This window comes from Mugil cephalus, chromosome 18, assembly GCF_022458985.1.
Source record: "Mugil cephalus isolate CIBA_MC_2020 chromosome 18, CIBA_Mcephalus_1.1, whole genome shotgun sequence".
In the NCBI taxonomy this organism is placed as follows: domain Eukaryota; kingdom Metazoa; phylum Chordata; class Actinopteri; order Mugiliformes; family Mugilidae; genus Mugil; species Mugil cephalus.
Genome location: NC_061787.1, coordinates 607,501 through 628,195, shown reverse-complemented (window position 1 = coordinate 628,195; position 20,695 = coordinate 607,501). Strand labels below are relative to the sequence as shown.

General features: G+C 44.6%; 1 protein-coding gene across 3 annotated transcripts in view; it reads left to right on the top strand.

Annotated features, from left to right (window-relative positions):
* LOC124995754 (sodium channel protein type 4 subunit alpha-like) overlaps positions 1-20,695 on the top strand; it is a 195,046-nt gene that overhangs the window by 103,324 nt on the left and 71,027 nt on the right. For all 3 annotated transcript variants that reach the window (XM_047568403.1, XM_047568404.1, XM_047568402.1), the window contains exons 10-16: positions 7,307-7,448; positions 7,893-8,090; positions 8,174-8,356; positions 8,442-8,699; positions 9,435-9,560; positions 14,036-14,156; positions 16,572-16,810. In XM_047568403.1, the coding sequence (XP_047424359.1) occupies positions 7,307-7,448; positions 7,893-8,090; positions 8,174-8,356; positions 8,442-8,699; positions 9,435-9,560; positions 14,036-14,156; positions 16,572-16,810 (1,267 nt within the window). The remainder of the gene's footprint in view (positions 1-7,306; positions 7,449-7,892; positions 8,091-8,173; positions 8,357-8,441; positions 8,700-9,434; positions 9,561-14,035; positions 14,157-16,571; positions 16,811-20,695) is intronic.

Genomic DNA, 20,695 nt, shown 5'->3' with positions numbered 1-20,695 from the left:
TCTGTCTCCGTCTCCGTCTCCGTCTCTGTCTGTAAGTAGTTGTGTTTTGGTCTTTGTGAAACCACGAGGATTAGGTTTAGGGTTGTTCATCCTCACACTCTAGTTTCCTGTTAGAGGACCAGGGATAAAATATCTCAACCATACCAGTGTTTTCCTTCTAGTCGCTGCTTTTCTGTGCAAAACCTAAATATCACAATACCAATGTTATAATGTAAATATCTGAAGCTAAAACATGGTTTTCAGATGAATTGATATAAAAGATTAAAGTGCAATGGAAAGACTTTTTCCACATTTCCTCGTCAGCGGAGATGATGCAGGTGTCATGTGACCAGTTCATTTCAGTCCCATTTTCCTCAATGTGACAATTTTATTCTGCGAGGTCGAAGTTTTGTTTGACATTGAAACACAAATAATGAAATAATGAACATTTTTTTTCCCATTTTATTGATTTTCTGGTCTACAGTTTCTAGTTTTTGGCTACACACCTGCGTTGAAGAACTGTTCCAGTCCTTTCTCTCTTTCCCTCTTTGCTCTTTGAAGCCAGATTTTCTTTACTGGGCAGCGTCGTGACGATGTAGCCACAGTAATAATCTATTATGTCTGTGGATCTAGAGACTACAGCCGCTACCTGCTACAGGTGCGTTAAGGCAGGACCAAACCATCTCATGTAGAATCACGGGGGTGGTTGGTGCATATTATTTCCCTTTAGATTAGCAGATATTTAACTTTTCCTGCCAAGAAGATCAGTTATTTTACTGCTATATTTCAGTATTATATTACAAAACTATGTTTTTTATGATGATGGTTTAATAAATGTGTCTCTTGTTTTTAACCTATGTACTGGAATAGTCCCCCCCCTCACACAGCCACTGATGGTACATCCTAATTCTCCTGCTCTGGTTCTGAACCTGAACAAACAGCAGAGATGGGACTAGAACCAACGCAGTGAACAGACCAGGGTCACAGAGTTCTCACCGTCTGTGTGATGTGTCCGACCATAGAACTAAATTTGGCCTTTGGGTTTGAGTCTGTTGTCGCCCTTTTGTCGCCCCCCAGACTGTCAGGTTTCCAGCGTGGACACGGTGATGTAGGTGTGTGAGTGCCGGGCTGGGGGGGGGGAGGGGGGGGGGTCTGCAGTGGCCTCCCTCCATTAACACAGGCAGAGGTGTGTGTGAGAGATAACTGCAGCGCTCACACTCTCACACCTCACAAACACACACTTACATACACTCGACACACAACAGAGAACCTCCTGTCTGCCTTCTCTAAACCTCTCACACACACTTATATCCTCCAGGCCCTCAGACACACACACACACACACACACACACACACACACACACACACACACACACACACACTTATATCCTCCAGGCCCTCAGACACACACACACACACACACTTATATCCTCCAGGCCCTCAGACACACACACACACACACACACTTATATCCTCCAGGCCCTCAGACACACACACACACACACACACACACACACACACACACACACACACACACACACACACACACACACACACATCCACAGCCCACACACACACACACACACACACACACACACACACACACACACACACACACACTTTCACATCCTCCAGGTCCTCAGACACACACACACACACACTCAGGCCAAGCATCACACACACTTTCTGCACTCGCATGCCACCATGTTGACTCAGCTGCCACGAGATGGACGGACGGATGATGGATGGATGATGGATGGATGGACATTACGAGCACATTACGCTCACTTTATGTGTGTGTGTGTGTGTGTGTGTGTGTGTGTGTTTACTAATGTTGGCTGGTCACTTAGTTTTGGAGCCAAAACCACGACTCATAAATAGGTTTAGATTCAGGTTTAGATTTAACCTTAATTACATGTCAGATAAAGTCAGGTTAAGGGTGGTGGTCAGATTTACACTGTAAAACATTTCATATCAGTAAAACTTAGAAATAAAAACACATTATTTATTGTTTCGACTTGATACTATGAGTTAAAACAACGTATTTACATTAACTCACAGTTCCAAGTTAAGATCAGTTTAACTAAATTCATATCTGCTGCCATTTAAAGGTGAGACTCATGTTTTTGTTTCTACTTAAATTTCTTTAGTTTATGTAAAGTTTATCTCACATCTTAAATCAGAAATTCAACATTTGTTTTATTTAGGCCATTGGGATTAAGGTTAGGTTAGATATAGTTTGAAGTTTAAGGTGTGACAGCATTAAAACTAGACTTAGGCTGAGGCTAAAATAAAGATGGAAGGTGGTTTAGCACAGAGGGTTTTATCCAGATCTAATGTAGACTATGGTAAAATGAGGTAGATCGGTTAGATTGTGTTTAGTTCAGGGCTTTGTTAGGTTTAAGTTATAATTAAGTTATACACAGATTCACATTAAATGTGCTGTGGAACAGTAAGATTGGTTTAATATAAATATGTTAGGATTACGTTGGGTTAAGTTTTGGTTGAACTAGATAAAGATTCAGTGTAAAGTTATATTTATGATTTATTTTAGATTTAAACTGAGACCTTTGCTCAGGGTGTGGTCAGGTTTAGCTTAGTTAAACGTTGGTACCATGTGTTACTATGAGTTACTGTGAAGATTACACGTTAGTTTAAGATGAAGTAAAGTAGATTTTAGTTTAGAGTTAAGGGTAAGTTAAACCCAGCTTAGTTAGGTCAGGGTTAGTGTGAGTTTTTGCGTGTAGAGGCGCTGGTTGCATACGAAGGTACATGTGTGTGTGTGTTGCTGCTCTGTTTTTGTTACGTTGTGATGCTTGTGCAGTTTCTCGTGGAATAATAATGTTGCTTGGCCCCGTGACTTCAGGATGAGCCAGTTGCTTGAGATGGTTCGATGCTGCAGCCTTGATCTGTCTCGTCCTGATCATCCCTTAAGTTTGGTTGTGAGTGTGTGCGATGGCTTCATCCCCTGTGTAGCCCGGTGTGTTGTTGCATTTCCCCTCTTGAACTGTAATCTTTCTAGCGTCAGCGAAGCTGGGCTTTCTCAGAAGTGCCCTCTGGTTATTGCTGCCGCTGTGTTCACGTCACCAGATATGTGCATCGTCCGATTCAATCAGCATCGATCGCTGTTACCGTAGTGTTTGGATCTGCAGCTCGGTTCACGTTACACAACGAGCCGCGGGGCTTTAATCTGAATCTTAACTGCATTAACACTGACTGCTGGCACCAAACACATCGGACCAGCAGCGTCTGAGCTCACACACACTAGTTTTACCAGAATAGCAGGATAACAGGTCCCTGTGGACCCACATTAAAAGCCCGGTTCTGATTGTGAGAAGAGATTAACACAACTGTGACTGTAAACTGGAAAATGTAGTTAATGTAAAGTGGTTGTTCTTGGATCAGAAGTCTCCACTCAAGTTATTTATTTTAATGTTTGTTTGAGCAGTTTCTCGTTCAGATTCCCTGAATATTTGCAGTAAAGGTTTCGTTTATCAGGCTGTTGTTGGTTTTGGACCATTAAAACTGGATGTAGCATTAGTTCCTGCAGGACATGAGGTCAGATCTCATTCTGGGACCGAATCCTTTCCCTGCGTCAGGAGCTTCATCTGTGGATAGAAGCCGCTGGGATTCGGTTCCTTCGTGGGGCGACTGGTCCAGGAGACAAGGAGCTTAGAGAAGAGCTGCTCCACCTTTACCTGGAACGGCTCAGGTGGTTCTGGGATCTGGTTTCTCCCTTTGGAGGTTCAACAGGAACGAGCCGCTGGGAGGAGTCCTGGTGTCGACCCGTAGATTATATATCCTGGTTATATATATCCTGGTTATATATATCCTGGTTATATCCTGGTTATATCCTGATTATATATCCTGATTATATATATCCTGGTTATATATATCCTGGTTATATCCTGGTTATATATCCTGATTATATATCCTGATTATATATCCTCATTATATATATCCTGATTATTTATCCTGATTATATATCCTCATTATATATATCCTGATTATATATCCTGATTATATATATCCTGATTATTTATCCTGATTATATATCCTCATTATATATATCCTGATTATATATATCCTGGTTATATATATCCTGATTATATATCCTGATTATATATCCTCATTATATATATCCTGATTATATATCCTCATTATATATATCCTGATTATATATCCTGATTATATATATCCTGATTATATATCCTGATTATTTATCCTCATTATATATATCCTGATTATATATATCCTGGTTATATATATCCTGATTATATATATCCTGGTTATATATATCCTGATTATATATCCTGATTATATATCCTCATTATATATATCCTGATTATATATATCCTGATTATTTATCCTGATTATATATCCTGATTATTTATCCTGGAAAAGCCGTGGAACAACTGGAATAGTTAGAGAAGTTAGAGTGGAGGTTTAAAGCAGGTCAGAAAAGCCATGAGGTGGTTTTAGGGTCTAGTCCACCAGGTTTGTGTGTTGGTTTCGATGTGGTACAGTTCTTTGTGCTGTTATTTTATTCCGTAGTTCTCCTCTGAGTTCTTCTCCTCTGAGTTCTTCCTTGTGTTTGTAATGATGAGCTGGGGCGACTTATTCAGGCGGTGAACACGGTGGAAAGTGATCTGGTTCACGGATCCGCCGGGACTTTGAGTCGAGTCGTCATGAAGTCCTTTATCTCAGTTTGTGTGTTGTCAGGTGAGTGTTCGGGGAAGCGTGTGCTTCCTGTTTGTCTGTCCAATAGGGTTTGTTTCATTTGTTCTTTTGGTTTTTTGTTCTTTGTTTTGTGGCAGCTCTGACTTTTCAATGTGTTTTTAAGCAGATTCCAGACGTGAGTGAAGCAGTGAAGTGTTACCTGTAAACCCAGCTCATTGTTTAAGGAGTGTAGCTGACCTCTGTCTCTTTTGTTTGCAGGTCCTTTGTGTTTGTGGGTGAAGTTTTCTTGGGTTTTCTGGGTCTGGGTGTTGTAATGATGACCTATGAACTCCTCCAGGTTTCCCTCTGATTCCTGCAGCATGAAGTGAGATGATTCTGGTTGTTGATGATGCACATTTTTGTGTATTTGAAGAAAGAAGGAAGTGGCTGATTGTTGAATCTCACCTCCTCACGTCACAGTTCGTCACAGTTCGTCACAGACGCTGCGTCTGCACAAATCGCTGCTTTCAAAATGAATAAATGAATAAATGATCTCCTGCTGCCACCGTGGTTTCTACGTATCTGTGGTTCGTGGTGTTTTTCATGGCATCAGCCTGATGTTCCTGTAAACTCAGACTGTATAATTACACATTATTATGTGTGAAAATGGCTGAAGTTTCTCTGTTGTTGTTGTTAGTGTTTTATAAAAGTAGAGAGTGGTTATGTAAAGCTTATATAACTGGATGGTTTTTGTTTTTACACTCGTGTTTAATGAATTATCACCTCCACTGTTGTGTAGTAAGGTGATAATAAATCCAGGTTTGCTGCTGATTCAGTGGAGCTGCTGCTAAAAGCATCGCGGCTGCAGCGGCGGCGCTGGCGGGGGCGCTGGCAGGGGCGTCGCCAGCCGGGGACGGGTCAGAGCAGTGGGCTTGTGACCACAGGGTTGTTGGTTTGAATCCCCAGATAGCGCCTGCACAGCGGCAACCTTTTCTGTGCCCCAGCGTGAAGTTCCTCTGTGACTCAGAGCTCGTTCAGCCAGAGGTTTGCTGGCGCCGCGGTGTTTGTTTTCCGTTAATGTCACCTTTTCTTCGTGCATCCCAACTCCTCCACTCGCTCCCAGGGTGGACTTCACTTCTTTAACACACACCCGTCCTCTGGGCTTTAACCACAGTCTGCAGGAGGTTCCCTTTGTCGCCGCTGACATTACACTCCAGCTTTTTTCAGCAGAGCTTGAATTACTTAAGATGATTCTGTCTGTTCCTCTAAAACACCTCATTGTTACTTTACCTCAGGATCGAACGCTTCTTCACACTGAACTTCTTTCATGTTTTTACCTTTTATTCTGTTGTTTTTTTTTACACATGCTGCTTTTTTGGGGCATTTTTTCAAGATTCAAGAGATTCAAGGAGTTTATTGTCATATGAATAGTGTAGAAACATGTTTCCCTGCACAATGAGACTCATCTTTTCTAGAAATAAAATATAAAAAGATTCATGTAATACAAAATATAAAAGAACTAGTGCAGATATCAAAGAACTGGACTGTAAACAGTGCATTGTATAACATGTTTGTTGATGCTGTTCTGTTAAAACTATTCATTATGTATCTTGGTTCTGTATATATGTTAATGATAACGTTGGCTGTAGTTAAATCCCAGTGTTAGTCTGTACTTGTATCTATAAGTAGTGGTTTCATTTATTCATTCATTGTGTATCTGCAGCTTTTGTACTTACATCATAAATCAGGTGCAGTTGTATGTTTCCGTAAGTTGGTGAAGGAACATGTAATAATTATACCAAGGACTGAAAGTGAAAGTTATTTACTTTTAACTCACTTTTAACATGATAAATCCACACTTGACTCAGACACTATTTTATATTAACTAATTAGGAGGTTGTTGTTTTAGTGATATTTAGTTTATTTTTTTATTACTGATTGTTTCCATAATAAATAATTTTGGATTTTATGAAGATGTGATCATAATGAAAATAAAAATATAAAAATGTATGTAAGATTTATCCCATGGACTTTGACCCCCCCCATGAAACTGTCCCATGTACAGTGAAGAAAGGTGACGAATGAGAATCAGTGGGATTTGATGTGAACTGAAATGTGACAGGAGGGTTTAGAGTGAGGGTCGGTATCTTCCATCGTACCTGGTGCAGGAACGTTTTCAGGCTCGTTTAACCTTTGACCTCCGTGTCATGTTTCCTGAAGCGGTTGCAGTGTTTGGTTTGGCTGGAAGCTGTTGAAGCCAGCGATGTTCCTGCTGCACATCAGCGGATCAGATGTGACTGCGCGGGCGGCGATGAATGTGATGGGATATGAATGTGGAATATCAATTATGATGAATCCCTTCGCCGGGTTCTCTGCTCCGTCTCTGGCTGACACGAGTGGGCGGGTTCGCGGTCGCACAGTCACAACAAACCGTCCTCATCAGCCGTAAACACCAACGAGGAAGCAGAGCTGATGTTTCTGTCTGGAGTAAATAGAAAAATAGACGGATGGATGGATCTGTCTGCTTTCAGTGCCCACACCCACTTCCTGCAGGAACCAGCCGCGTCCAGATCACAGCCGCACGGATACAGTCGCTGTAGTTACGTAATCCTGACGGTCAGCTGGTCAGTGCAGATGTTTGAGCTGGTGTCGTGTGTTTGTGTTGCAGGAAGTGTCCAGATGGGTTTGAATGTCTGAAGGCAGGAAGGAACCCAAACTACGGCTACACCAGCTTTGACACCTTCGGATGGGCCTTTCTGTCCCTGTTCCGTCTGATGACACAAGACTACTGGGAAAACCTCTACCACCAGGTAACAAGTAGCTTTGGCACCATGTTTTATGTAGAAGCTCATGTTTGCTCGGACGTCTTTGTGCAAATTTGCATGCGACTCCTCGGGCTGACGATCGATGCTGATTTCCTTAAGACTTCTCAGACTCTGTTATGTCTGCACTGCACTGCAAGCTCTGTATACTGCATGTATTTAAAACAATTATAATATAATATAATATAATATATAGAAGCTAGTAACAAATGATTAATTAAAGAGTATTTACCTCCTTTTTCCTCTTGTCTGAGTTGTTTAATTTGAGCTGGATTTATAGAAGATGTTTAAATGTTTGATTTTGAACAAGAAAAAGTTTGTTTATTTTAGTTTATTTAAATGTCTTTATAAAACCTGACGTGTGCTGAAAATGACCTGTCTGACTCTGACCTGTTGTTTATTTGTGCCGATGCTTTTCTACGTCCCTTCCAGACGCTGCGTTCGGCCGGTAAGACCTACATGGTGTTCTTTGTGGTGGTGATCTTCCTGGGCTCCTTTTACCTGGTCAACCTGATCCTCGCCGTGGTCGCCATGGCGTACGAGGAGCAGAACCAGGCAACCATCGCCGAGGCCTGTCAGAAAGAGCGTGAGTTCCAGCAGGCGATGGAGAGGCTGAAGAAAGAGCAGCAGGTAACTCAGGAGTTTCCTTCCTCATGTAACACCTACATGGTTTTATCCAGTGATGTAAAGACACGCTGTCACTCTTCCACCAGTTTGCCGTCCAGAAAACTCTGGACTCTGACTCGTTGATGTCACCTGACCTGTCCCCCTGCGGGCCGCCATTAGACAGCTTAGAGGAGAGGAGGCGGAGTCAGGCGCTGGTGGGTGTGGCCGACGTGGAGGGGAACCTATCGGAGGAGAAGCTGCTGCAGGTGGACATGATGGACGGAGGGAAGGTAAGTGAAGCTGGATCTGGGTTCTCATCTTGCTGCATAATAAACAGCGTTGACTTGAAGCTCCTCCCCCTCCTCCTCCTCCAAGGCGCCGCACCCCCTCCTCGCCCGGTCCTTCTCCACCAGGACTCGGCGAAGCAGTCAGGTCTCCTCCATCTTCAACTTCCGCCTGAGGAGCCGCGGCTCGGAGGGGGAGATGGCTGACGACGAGTACAGCGTCCCGGACGACGTGGTGGAGGGCGTCGGGGGCCGGACCTACAGCGGGGGAACCTTCAGCGGGATCCTGCCCAACCCCTGGTCCAAGCGGCGCCTCAGCACCTACAGCACGGCCAGCAGGAGCTCCCAGGTCAGCAGCCTCCACACTCCCCCTCCACGTCTCCTGTTATAGTTTGTGTATATTCTGCACCGTAATATATTTGTGTAGTGAAAGTAGTAGATCCTAGTTATTCTTCTTGTCTGTTAACAGTATTTGTGCCACTTTAAAAGTGAAGTAAAACAGTCCTGAAAGTTGACAAAGAGAACAAAGTCAAACACGTTAAATATTATATGAAAACATGGGGGCGCTAATGTCCTGGTTTGGGCCTGTTCTGCTGCATCTGCTCATCATTGATGGACCAATGAACTGTGAATTCTACCAGTGAACTCTGAAAGAAAATGTCAGGACATGAGTCCATGAGCTGAATGTGAAGAGAAACTGGGTCATGGAGGAAGACAAGGAGCCCAAGAACACCAGTGGTTCTCCAGAAGAACCAGATGAATGTTTAGGAACAAGGCAAAGTCCTGACCTTCATCCAGTAGAAATGTTGGAGCATCAGCTGATGAGAGGAAACCACCAACATCTCACAACTCAACTGGTTCTGATCTGGGATCAGATTAGACCCTGATCAGCTGTTACAGGAACATTTATTCTGAAGGACTCACTGACTTTTGTACTACACAGATAACAACAAATGATTCATTTTCTTGAATAACAAATAGACGAGTCTAATATTTCTGTTCCGTTTTTTTTACTGGCTCTTCCTTGTCTATCGTTTAGACGTTTTGAGTCTTTGTCAGGTTCTGACCCTACGTGTGCCCCCAGGTTTTCTATCCGACCCTCAACATCAACGGGAAGCTGTTTGTTGCCATGGACCAGAACGGGGTCTCCCCGCCGCCGCTGCAGGGGCAGCTGCCTGCCTGCACCATGGAGAAGGTCAAGGAGGAGAGTGTGAGTCCTGAGGCCGGACTGTGTGTGTCTGTGTGTGTCTGTGTGTGTGTGTGTTTGCAGCAGTGGAAACAATGGTGGAGCCTGCAGCCATCCAACACTCAGACATGTGAATTATGAATCAGCGCTTTGCATAACTCCGCTCTGATATCATGGGCTAAAGACGCGCACAACACACACTGGTATCAGGCCGCTCCGATAACAATGCTGCGGTATTCCCTCTATCTGCACACACACTGTGTATATCTGAGCGCACATAGTGTCACTGCGAAGGCATCGCGGCTTAAGCCTCACATACCAGCACAGGAACGCTGCCGAGGTGTCTTTCCTTTATGCACAACACACACACACACACACACAGCAGTGTTAGGAAAGAACCAATGGTGCTGCTGGTATTTCTGAAATGATCCCAGGATCATGTAATAATTACGAGGAATAAAAGAGCCCGGAGAGTTTCACCACTTTCCTTTAACATCCAGCAGGAGACGTGTCCACGATCTGTTGTCACTTGAAAACCCTGGATATTGTGATGTAGGGAGACGTCTGCGTCTCCCTACATCACAATATCCAGGGTTTTAAAGGGTTTTAAAGGGTTTTAAAGTGTTTTAAAGGGTTTTAACGTGTTTTAAAGGGTTTTAAAGGGTTTTAACGTGTTTTAAAGGGTTTTAAAGTGTTTTAAAGGGTTTTAAAGGGTTTTAAAGGGTTTTAAAGTGTCCTGGCGCCGCGTTGGGTCTGTGGCGTCTGATCGCAATTAAAAAAAGATGAACACATAGAAAAATACTGTCAGGTTGGATCAGGAATGAAGGTAACACAGCTTTACCTCCAAACGTCACGAGCCAATCAGAAGTAAAGGGGGGGGCAGCTGCATCTGATGCTGCATTCAAGACAACTTGGGAAAAACGAGCTCAGAAATTACTGCTTCCAAAATAAAAAAAGTTGCTGCTGGACATATTTTAATGTTCAGAAAACAGTGACAATATATCATGTTCCTTCTCCTCTGAGTTAATATGTAACATGAACAGTAGCTTCAAACAAAGGAATAATAACTAATATTAAATGTTAGAATTAGAATTAGTTGTTTTTGAATGAATTAGAGTCCCCACTGGGTTAAGACAAACGTTTATAAATAAAGTGGGTGATGCAGTGGAGTGAGACAGAGTTTTTCCAACTCATTCTCTGAGCTGATCTGTGGTAGTCGAGATGTTTTACTGCTGAAAATGGAACGAAACCTCATCCAGTGTTTGTGACGTCGTTGAACAAACATTTTAGTTCCGACTCTTGTTCTGAGAGTTTGAGTTTCTGACCCGGAGGCCGGCGTTGGTGTCTCACAGCGCGGGGACAGCCGGCAGCTTTCAGAGCACGTTGTCTTAGTTTCATCTTCACCTCCACAGCAGAACCTCAGGAAACCTGCTGCAGCTGAAGCCAGACAGCGCCGCGTCCTCGGGGACTATTTATTTTAAAACTCCTTCTCCCGTCAGGCAGCAGGTCAGAGCCTCATGTGTGGGACTGGAGGCGTTCAGTCACCTCCACCCGCTCACAAGCCGCCTCTGGACCTCCACTGTTACATAACAGGAGGCAGGAAGAGGCGGAAGCAGGTAAAGACACTAAAGTCCACTTTATTTGGTACAACTGTGTCATCTGATCCTCTCAGGAGGAGGTAGAGACAGAAACGACATGTAAGGAAGATACATAACTTGACCAGAGATCGGTCTGAAGGCGTTTACTCCTGTACTGTCGTCTGACCCGTGTCTAACTGGAGGATAACTTTTCTAGAGGAGGACGGTGATGTTTGCTGAATGTCTCCGTTAATAACATGTCTCACATGGACAGTTCCAGCTCGGAGGCTCGGCCAGTTGTTGGACGTGTTTTTTCCTCCACTGAGTTCTGTTTCCTATTGGGACAAATTTCCGTGTGTGGGAGTTCAGTTCAGCCGCGAGTTCAGTTTATAGCTTCACGTCGTGACATTTTGAAGTGTTCCTGCTTCTTGTCCACGAAGAACGTGGAGAGTTTCCCCACAGCTCAGACGGATGCTGAGACGAGTGGGAGGAGGAGGAAGAGGAGGAAGAGGAGGAGAGAACCAGCACACACACTTAGTTGCCACGGAAATGTCCCCATGGCAACACACAGCAGCTCTGTGCACGGCCGGCTGCTGTTAGTGTGTGTGTGTGTGTGTGTGTGTGTGTGTGTGTGTGTGTGTGTGTGTTTCCCCATGCGTCCCTTCCCTGGCGCTGGTGTCGCCGTGGACGCAAACCTTCGGGTCCGTGCGTCACGTCCCATTGGGCGAACAGCTACCAGGACGCGTTATGTAATCGCACCTGAACAAATTAGGTTCCTGTGTGTGTGTGTGTGTGTGTGTGTGTGTGTGTGTGTGTGTGTGTGTGTGTGGTCTGAAACTCCTTCACAGACTGAACAGCTGAACGCCGCACCGTGGGCTCCGGTTGCCGTAGTAACCACAGATGCTACCTTTCATATGTGAACGCAGGAACTGTGACGGAAGGTCTTAGTTTCAGTTCTGTTCAATTTAAAGAACTTTATTTTTCTGCGCGCTGTGCAAACAATTACCATCACAACGACATGAAAACACAGGCAGCGCACACACACACACACACACACACACACACGTCCAGTGTAACAGATGTAGTAAAAGGTAATGTAAAAAATGTAAAGCAGTATTTGGATAAAGTGGCTGAGCTGTTCCTGAGTCTGATGGACGTGGCCATTAAACTCGTGTCTCCGGCTGTTCTCACTGTGGCGTCTGTTTTTAACTCGTCTCATTTAGAGGTTTTAGACGTTATTTGTCCCAGACACAGAGACCGAAGTGTGTCGTCCCGGGTTATTGTGAGATGTCCATGTGTCGCGTGTCTGAGCCTGATGAGGCGGCTCCTGCTGAGGGATCCTGAGACGTTCTCAGACCTGACGGGACATGTAGCCTCTCGGTTCTGCTCCTTCAGTCTCCTCCCGGCTGTAAATACCTGGGAAACCTCCCCAGGGCGACGTCTAGGAAGCCTCCCCATGTCACGGCTGCTCTGGGCTGCACCACACTGCTCCTATTGGCCACCACCCAGAGCTCATGCTTACGAGCCAGGCTTTTTCCTCCCTGACTAAATGCTGATAGTCGTTCGACTGCTTGGTGTCATTAAAACTTTTAGTTCAAGAGGCGAGATCCGAAGTCGGGTTTTAAGAGGTGGTGTCGAGTGGATGCTTTGCGAGTTCAGGCCTCCTGCAGCTCATCTGATACGTCTCCAAAAATATCCAGCCGTGCTTTTAGTGAGGCTGACAGAGCTGAGCACACACACACACACACACACACACACACACACACACACACACACACACAGTGGTGGGCGCTGATGTCTCTGATTCATTGAACAGCAGTCATCACCTGCTTATCCGTTGCCGTGGTGACGGGAAGCGCACCGCGCTCATGCAGAGAAATCGCTGCGCTGCGTTTGACCCGTTTGACCTGACATCAATCTGTGTGTGTGATGCAGCCGCGCTGGTCATGGCTGAACTCCAGTGTGTGTCTTTCACTGCGCTGAAGGTCCCACATCGTAAATACTTTTTGTTTATCGCGTAGCATCGGAAAGAAAACGTCCGGACCGTCACCATGGTGTCCAGGTTCTTTATGGTTTGATGTAAGGGACAAGGAAGCAGCACGACGTGCAAGTATGAGATAGTTTAAAGGAACAAAAAGAAACAGAAAATACAAAGTAGATACAAAAGAAAAATGTTATTAACTATCCAGACTAAAGTCAGTAAAGTGCAAATGTAAACAGAGTTACTGAAGAAGCAGTATATGTAATAAATATAATACAGAATAAAAATAAAATATCATGAAAAATAAATATAATATCATAAAAATTAAATATAAAATAAAGAAATTAAATATAGATTATTCTCCTGAAAATGTTCCACTATGTTTCTGCTCCACAATCATTATGATCAATACAGATGTGAGACACTGATGGAAGCGTTTGTATCGAACCTCCTCAGAAAACACAAAACAGAAACTATATGAAAGTAAATATGTCAAAGGTTCAAAAGGTTTTTACATATTGTATCAGTTTTAAAGTATTTAACCAACTATTACTACAAAAAATAACCAGTATTAATTAGCTAATTGGCTGTTGGAGCCTCTAGTGGACGCTAATAGAACTGCACTTTCTCGTTACTTGGCTTCATTTCCAGATTTAGTTGCTTGGTTGATATTAGGACACTACTGCAGGGCTCCACGTTCATGTTCTGGTTGAAGGACGCCCTCATTATTTCCCACAGTCACTATAATATATAGATACTAATTAAACACGATAGATGTAAATAAACATAAAGATAAGAACGAAATGAAATAAATTTGTGCATGTTTGTGCAGGACGTTTGTGTAAAACAGGAATTATCCGCCTGTGTGTCTGGACTCTTACCACAGAAGAGAAGCATTCAAACCACTGTCCCCTGTCCCTTTGTCTCTGTCTGTCCCTCAGGTGCCGACGTCCACCACCGAGCTCAGTACGATGCTGCTTCCTCGGCCTTCGTCCACTCAGGGCTCGGAGCAGAGAGGGAGGGCGCTGAGCGCCGCCAGCTACCTCACCGACGCCATGGAAGGTGAGAGGCAAACACCACAAGCCACGTCCTTTACAGGCTTCCAGGCGTCGCTTAGTGGACAGGAGCAATAACTCCTGCTCTTTAAGGAAGTTCCTCTGAACGTTCCCCATAAACTAAACCTACAAAACCAACCGTGTCTCCTCGATGTGATGCAGTGATTCTACGTTTCTCTGAGACCAAAACGCTGCACAGCCTCGCTTTTTCCTTTTTTTTGTGTGTGTGATGTGAACTGAAAATCAACCCCCCGTTCACATTTTATCTGTTTGCTTTTGTGTGTCGATATGAGCCCCTAACCTTGCCTGACGTTGTTTCTGAATGTCTCAGGTTGTGTAACCGCGCATTTGTCTGAATTTTACATTCAAGTGAGTCTGTCGACGCTTTTTGTGTGTTTCCAGCTCATCCGTGTGTGTGTGTGTGTGTGCGCCTGTGTTGTGTAACTGTGTCTGAGTTTGCGTCTCAGCGCGTGTGTGTGTGTGTGTGTGTGTGTCGCTGGCCCAGCCAACCCCAGGGGAACGCTGGCTGTGTTTGTGCGACAGACCTGGAAAAAAGGGGAGACACACACGGGCACAGAACGAAAGCCAACGTTCTCCCGGTCACCCTCATTAAACACACAATCATTCCAGCTTCCAGTGTGTGTGAGATGATATTCATGTATTAGTTTTTTGTTTTTGTGTGTCTGTGTGTGTGTGTGTGTGTGTGTGTGTGAGGTCTTGCTGAGTCACTGTCTCTCCCCTCGGCAGTCGCTGCTCTTAGAGAACCGATCATTATAAAGGAAAATACAAAAAGCCACTGCTGTCCTCCTTCATCCTTCCTCTTCCTTTTCAAGATCTTCTCTCTTTGACTCTTTGGTTTTTTGCTGTTTGCACAAAATCAGTTTATTAGCTTTAGGGATGAGACCTGTGATCTTAATGTGATAAACTGACTGAACCTGAGTCTTAGGACGCTGCCTTGATCTTCCTGCACCAGGTCGTAGCCTGGACTGTGGTAACATCTGGGTCTCACTGTGGGCGCGTTTCAAACATACTGTATGTCGTAGAGAATAAGTTTGGAGGAGTCAGGGTCTGATCACAACCGTCTGAGAGCGGAGCCACGATATCGACAACCCACCCGCTCCTCCACTAGATTCATGTTTGATTAATGATGCTCAACCTCCACCAGCTACAAACAAAAAGAATCTGATCTTAGGTTCCCACGGAGAAGCTTCCCAGAGCACACATCCACGTTATAATAACCACCTAAAATAAAAGGGACTATCCTGGTGGGGGTGGAGCTTATCGAAGGTATGCACGTGACATCACAGCTACCTGAGGTCTCCATGGTTACGGCCACAGAGCAGCAAACAGTGACAGTGGATAATGGAGTTTAGCAGCGTTAGTCTGAATCAGAGGCTTTAATAGCGTCTCAGCTGTAAAATTAATTTAAAGAAAGGTGTGATTGACTGAACCAACAGGTTTAAAAAGCAGCCAGAGATATATTTTTACAGATAACTCCAACTCCCAAAGAACAGAGACGTAAATGTTTTGCTGCATTAGAAGAAACAACTTGAATCCGGGCACAGGAAACTGGTGCTGTGGTTTATTTAGTGTCAGGAAATATTCATTTATTCAAACTTTAAGTTACTTCTTAAGTTACGCTCTGGAGGGCTGATAAGTTTGTGGATGTTGTTGTTGTTCTGGTGTAGTTGTATAGATAAGATCAATATTAAGTCCAGTTGTCCTTAATTTGAGCTGATAATCCTCATTTTCCCGGCCTCTCTGTATTTTACCTGAGTGGGCGTGACGATACATATGCTCTACAGCCTCCAGCCACCAGGGGGAGCTCTGCCAGTTTTGGCTTCACTTTAGAGGTGCAGCACGGAGCAGGCAGGATGCCTCCGTTTGGGGGTTTTACTGGTCTGGTTTGGTGGAAGGAGAACCAGGATGTCTCAGCATCCTGAGGAACTAGAATGTGTTTCTACGGCAGAGACATCATGTCGCCACAGTCTGACTACAGACAAGCAGATTAACAAGAGATGGATACGGATGGATATTAAGCGTTTAAACATAAATTGGGCATAATGTTCAGAAAGACTCAGTTTAGACTCAAAATAAGGTTCAAATAAGACCTGATACTTATTATTTCTCCCGTAAAACAATTATTTTACATGGTTTTTGGTTTTCTCCCTTTGAACAACATCATTTTCTTTGGACAAGAGTCACTTTTCTTCTTCCCGCGATGGGTTTTCATTCTTTCTTTCTGCTCAAGGTGTAAAGACCTGACTGGTCCATCTGTTTTCTGATGAAATATCATTACAGTCCTTCTCCTCTTCCATTTATTGGTTCACTATTCTTACCTTCATTCTCCTATTATCTCCTGTTATTTCCCGACACAGTTACGTGTCTTGTCCTGGTCTCACGGTCGTGTTTCGTCCCACAGAGCTGGAGGAGGCCCATAAGAAGTGCCACCCCTGCTGGTACGTGTTCGCCCACCACTACCTGGTGTGGGAGTGCTCCCCCTTCTGGCTGAGGGTCAAGCAGCTGGTGAAGATCATGGTGATGGACCCGTTCCTGGACCTGGCCATCACCGTCTGCATCGTCCTCAACACGCTCTTCATGGCCATGGAGCACTACCCCATGACCGACGAGTTCAACGGCATGCTCACCATCGGAAACCTGGTAGGAACACGTGGATGTTTCTGGATGTTTCTGGTGTGGAAGCAGTAATAGAAATGACACCTTTTCATTCAAAAGGTCGAGTGACCTAAAAAACAAGCAGGAACACGTTTCCCTCCAGTCTATTGATCTGCTCAGGTCCTGTTAGACTGATCTTAGGTTTGTTTCTTACTGTGTCACGTTGGTCTAAGTGTAAACAGATGTTATTCTCCTCTGGTATGACTGAACGGGTCTGAGGATTCTTCTTCAGGGTCGGGTTGGCGGCTGATGGACCCTGTAGTTAAGATGTTTGACTTTAAGCAGTCACGGTTCATAGTGCGACATGAGGTTTAGTTTTTTGGGAGATTAGGTGAATCCACTGAATCCTGAGTGACTCCTCTCCAGCTGTTTACCAGCTGTGTTTGGCCAATAAACAGTTTGCTTAAGTGATAAAGAACGAGACCGTCCGGGAAACCACCCGTGGACACTTGGAACCACCTCCGGTCTTTCCAGACGCTTTAAAAACCTCTGGATTCTGAAAGATTCAGAGAGAAATTGATTGTTGTGCTTTTCTAGGAAAATGGGTTCTGTGAAAAACGAGCTGAGTTTCAGTATTAGAGCCGACATAAACGGGTCGGATGGCTTCAAACCGCCGTGACTAACTCCAGTGTTTGACCCTGCAGGTGTACCGGCGCTCTGACAGGAGCTGATAGGTTGATGCAATATGCTAATTGGTTCACCTGAGGTGTGAAAGGCCCTCAGCCAAAATCAGCATGTAAATCACACCTGTGGACACACACACACGACTCCGGCGATGTCAGGTTTCCTCAGCTCAGGCTGCAGGCGACTGTGCGGGGGAGGAAATGGAAATACAGTTTATAAGTAGAAACAGTGGCTTTGAAGCAGCCTCCAGCGGTGGTGCTCAATGTCTGGGACTGGGCCCAAAGCCAGGCCACTGCAGGAGCATCGCAGGAACTTAGAGGGAAACATGCAGGAAGTCAGTGATGGTCCTGTTTTCACTTAGAATATTTAAATGGCTGGTTTCTGACAGGAATATGTAAAAAAAACAAAACAACGAGTGGAAGTTTCCAACTTCTCAAGTTATTCAATTATTCTTCCTACCAGCAGGTACCAATAGTCTATATTCAAATGAGGAAACATGAAAAGCAACTAGCTAGGAGGGGCTACTGTTAGCTTGGGGGAAAGGGAGACAGCTATTAGCTTCCTAGCTATTAGCTAGAGCTGTTCTTAGATTATGGACCAGGAAGCTAGGAAGAGCTACTGTTAGCCGGGAGGCTAGGAAGAGCTACTGTTAGCTGGGAGGCTAGGAAGAGCTACTGTTAGCTGGGAGGCTAGGAAGAGCTACTGTTAGCTGGGAGGCTAGGAATCTCTCTGACTCGTTCCTGCTGAAACCCACAGCACGACACCAGCACCCACCCAACCATTAGCTCGTAGCGAAGCCCCCGCCTTAACTTGCTCATAGTTATTCTGGTACACTGGCTATTAGCCAGCGCCAGCAGCATGAGCATCGTCCCTCTAGTCATTGTTTCCCATCATCTACACACTCTCAGGAACCAGGGACCATCTCTGCTCACTTTAACCAGAACATGGAAGCTGGAAACACCTGATCAGGTCTTCACCTGTGGCGCTGTGTCAGTCTAATGTCTGTATCTCTAAACATTTCCATCTTAACTGATCCAAAACAATGAGCTCAGAAACTGAGGAGCAGGAGAAGCCGCCAGAAATAACTGGTGACTGTGAAGGAGACCAGGTGAACATCAGCCTATGGTGTCGTCACAGCTTCTGCGTCGGTTTAATGTGGAAAAACCGTCCATTAGCGTCAGGCTAAACTGGTTTATTTCTTTTTCATCACCTTAATCAACAGGAACATCCGGGAGCCAGTCAGAATACGAGAGTCAAAGAGATTCACGTGCCCATGTCTCATGTTCCCTGGTCAAATGTTAGTTAGCTTCCACGTCCATGTTCAGACAGATTCACCCCGAGAGACGTCAGCACCAGCAGTTATATAATATCCCTCTAATGTTGCTGTCACCTTCCCTCCAGTTTGATGCAGCTTAAACAGCCTGAACTTCTTCTCCGGTTCGTTTAGAACCGTCCAGGTCTCAGATAAAGGCCGAGTCCTGTCACCGGGATCCGGTTTCAGTCCGGAGTCGCTAAGTTCTTTACAGCATGAAACCTCTAATCCTCACAGATGTTTACATAGCATTTAACTGGCCTCTCCCCACAGACACAGTCTCTGCCATGTGTCTGTTTGTGTGTTTGTGTTATGTAAGGTGGTGTGTACAGGATCATGTCAGGACACAATCAAAGTCACTGCTGCTGCTTTCTGGGCTTCACATATCAATGGCTGCATATGTGTAAACATGTAAAGAACACACAGCGTTTGGTGGAGGCTTTTATCCATAGAGCTGCTTAACTTCTGCTGAGTGGATTTAATAACAAGGTCGTGGTTTGGATCCTCGTATGGGAACAGATGTGTTAGAGAAACCACATAAGTTCACTGGTTCACATCCCCCCATGTTCCTAACACCTAAACCACTTCCTGAGCTCTGCACAGGTGAGTTAGACGAGTTAAAAGCAGATAAAGGGAACAAATATTCAGTTAATCTGTTACGTCTCTGAAAGTAAAACCCCTGGTTTATGTTTGGTTTGTTTTTCCTCAAACCTTTAAATGATACTGATACTCAGTATTTATGCTAATCATCTCTTCTCCACATATATATTCACGTTACCTACTTGCTCATATCATTATGAGGCTTCGGGCTTAGACCGTCCTCTCTAACCAGACTGAGCTTGGTTCATTCGTTACATGATGGAGGGAGATTGTTGTGTTGACACCAGAGCGAACAAACCGACCTGAGGAGTAAACACTGACCTACGTAGATGTGAAAGTTATCTTTAGAGAACTGCAGGACATAGATGGTGTAGCCTATGTACGTAGCCTACGTATGTAGCCTACGCCTTTTACCTGGTCAGTCTGGTTCTCTCTGTAATAACTCCACCCAAACACTAGTTTTTAGTCAGTCGGTTTAATTTTAGTTTCTACTTCCAGCTTCACTTTCATCGACTGAAGCCTTTGCAGAAATTTCCTAACCTTGACCCAAAGACGAGTTGTACAGAAGTTTGTATCTCTGAACCTCCTCGGTTAACCTGCCCTCAAGACAATAAGTTCAAAAATCTACAGTATAGTTGGTCAGATTTAAATAAAAAATAAAAAAAGAAAGAAATATTGTTCTAAAACTTTTGACGGTAGTGAACTAAAGAGGAAACATGCTACTACCTCAGCTCTCGTGTCACCGTGTCACATCAGGCTTCAGCATCAGGCCTAAACCGTCTATCAGAGTCCAGCAGGAAGTTCTTCCTGGCTCCATCAAACCTGCAGAAGCTGAAGTTCCCTGGTTTCCTTCCTGACTAATAAGAGAACTAACGTCCTCCCCAGCTTCTCTCAGTCTTTCTGCGCGTCATGTGTTTCTAAGGTCGACTCCACCACATTCAGCCGTCACCGTCTGGTTTCTGTCCCGACCGGTCGGACTTCATCTTCCCCGTCAGCTTCTCTGCGAGACCTTTATATAAGTGGCTCCTCTAAAACAAAAACAGCCTGTTTCCTCCCCAGCTTTGTTAGCATGCGGGTGAAAAATGAGCTGCAGCGTCGGCTGTAATGAAGTTTCTTTGTAGGGAGACAGAGGGAGGACGGCGGAGGATAAACTCAGGTATATGTGTGTGACTCTTGGTAAAGGTGTTTCCTGTGTGATCTAGTGCAACGAGCCCGGTCTAATTTGGTCAGCAGAGCTCTGCCCTTGCTCAGGGGCACTGGGGCAGAACTGGAGGAAACAAAAACATGGAGACGATCAGAGTTACACTAAATAAGTGGTGATTTGGTTTCGTCCC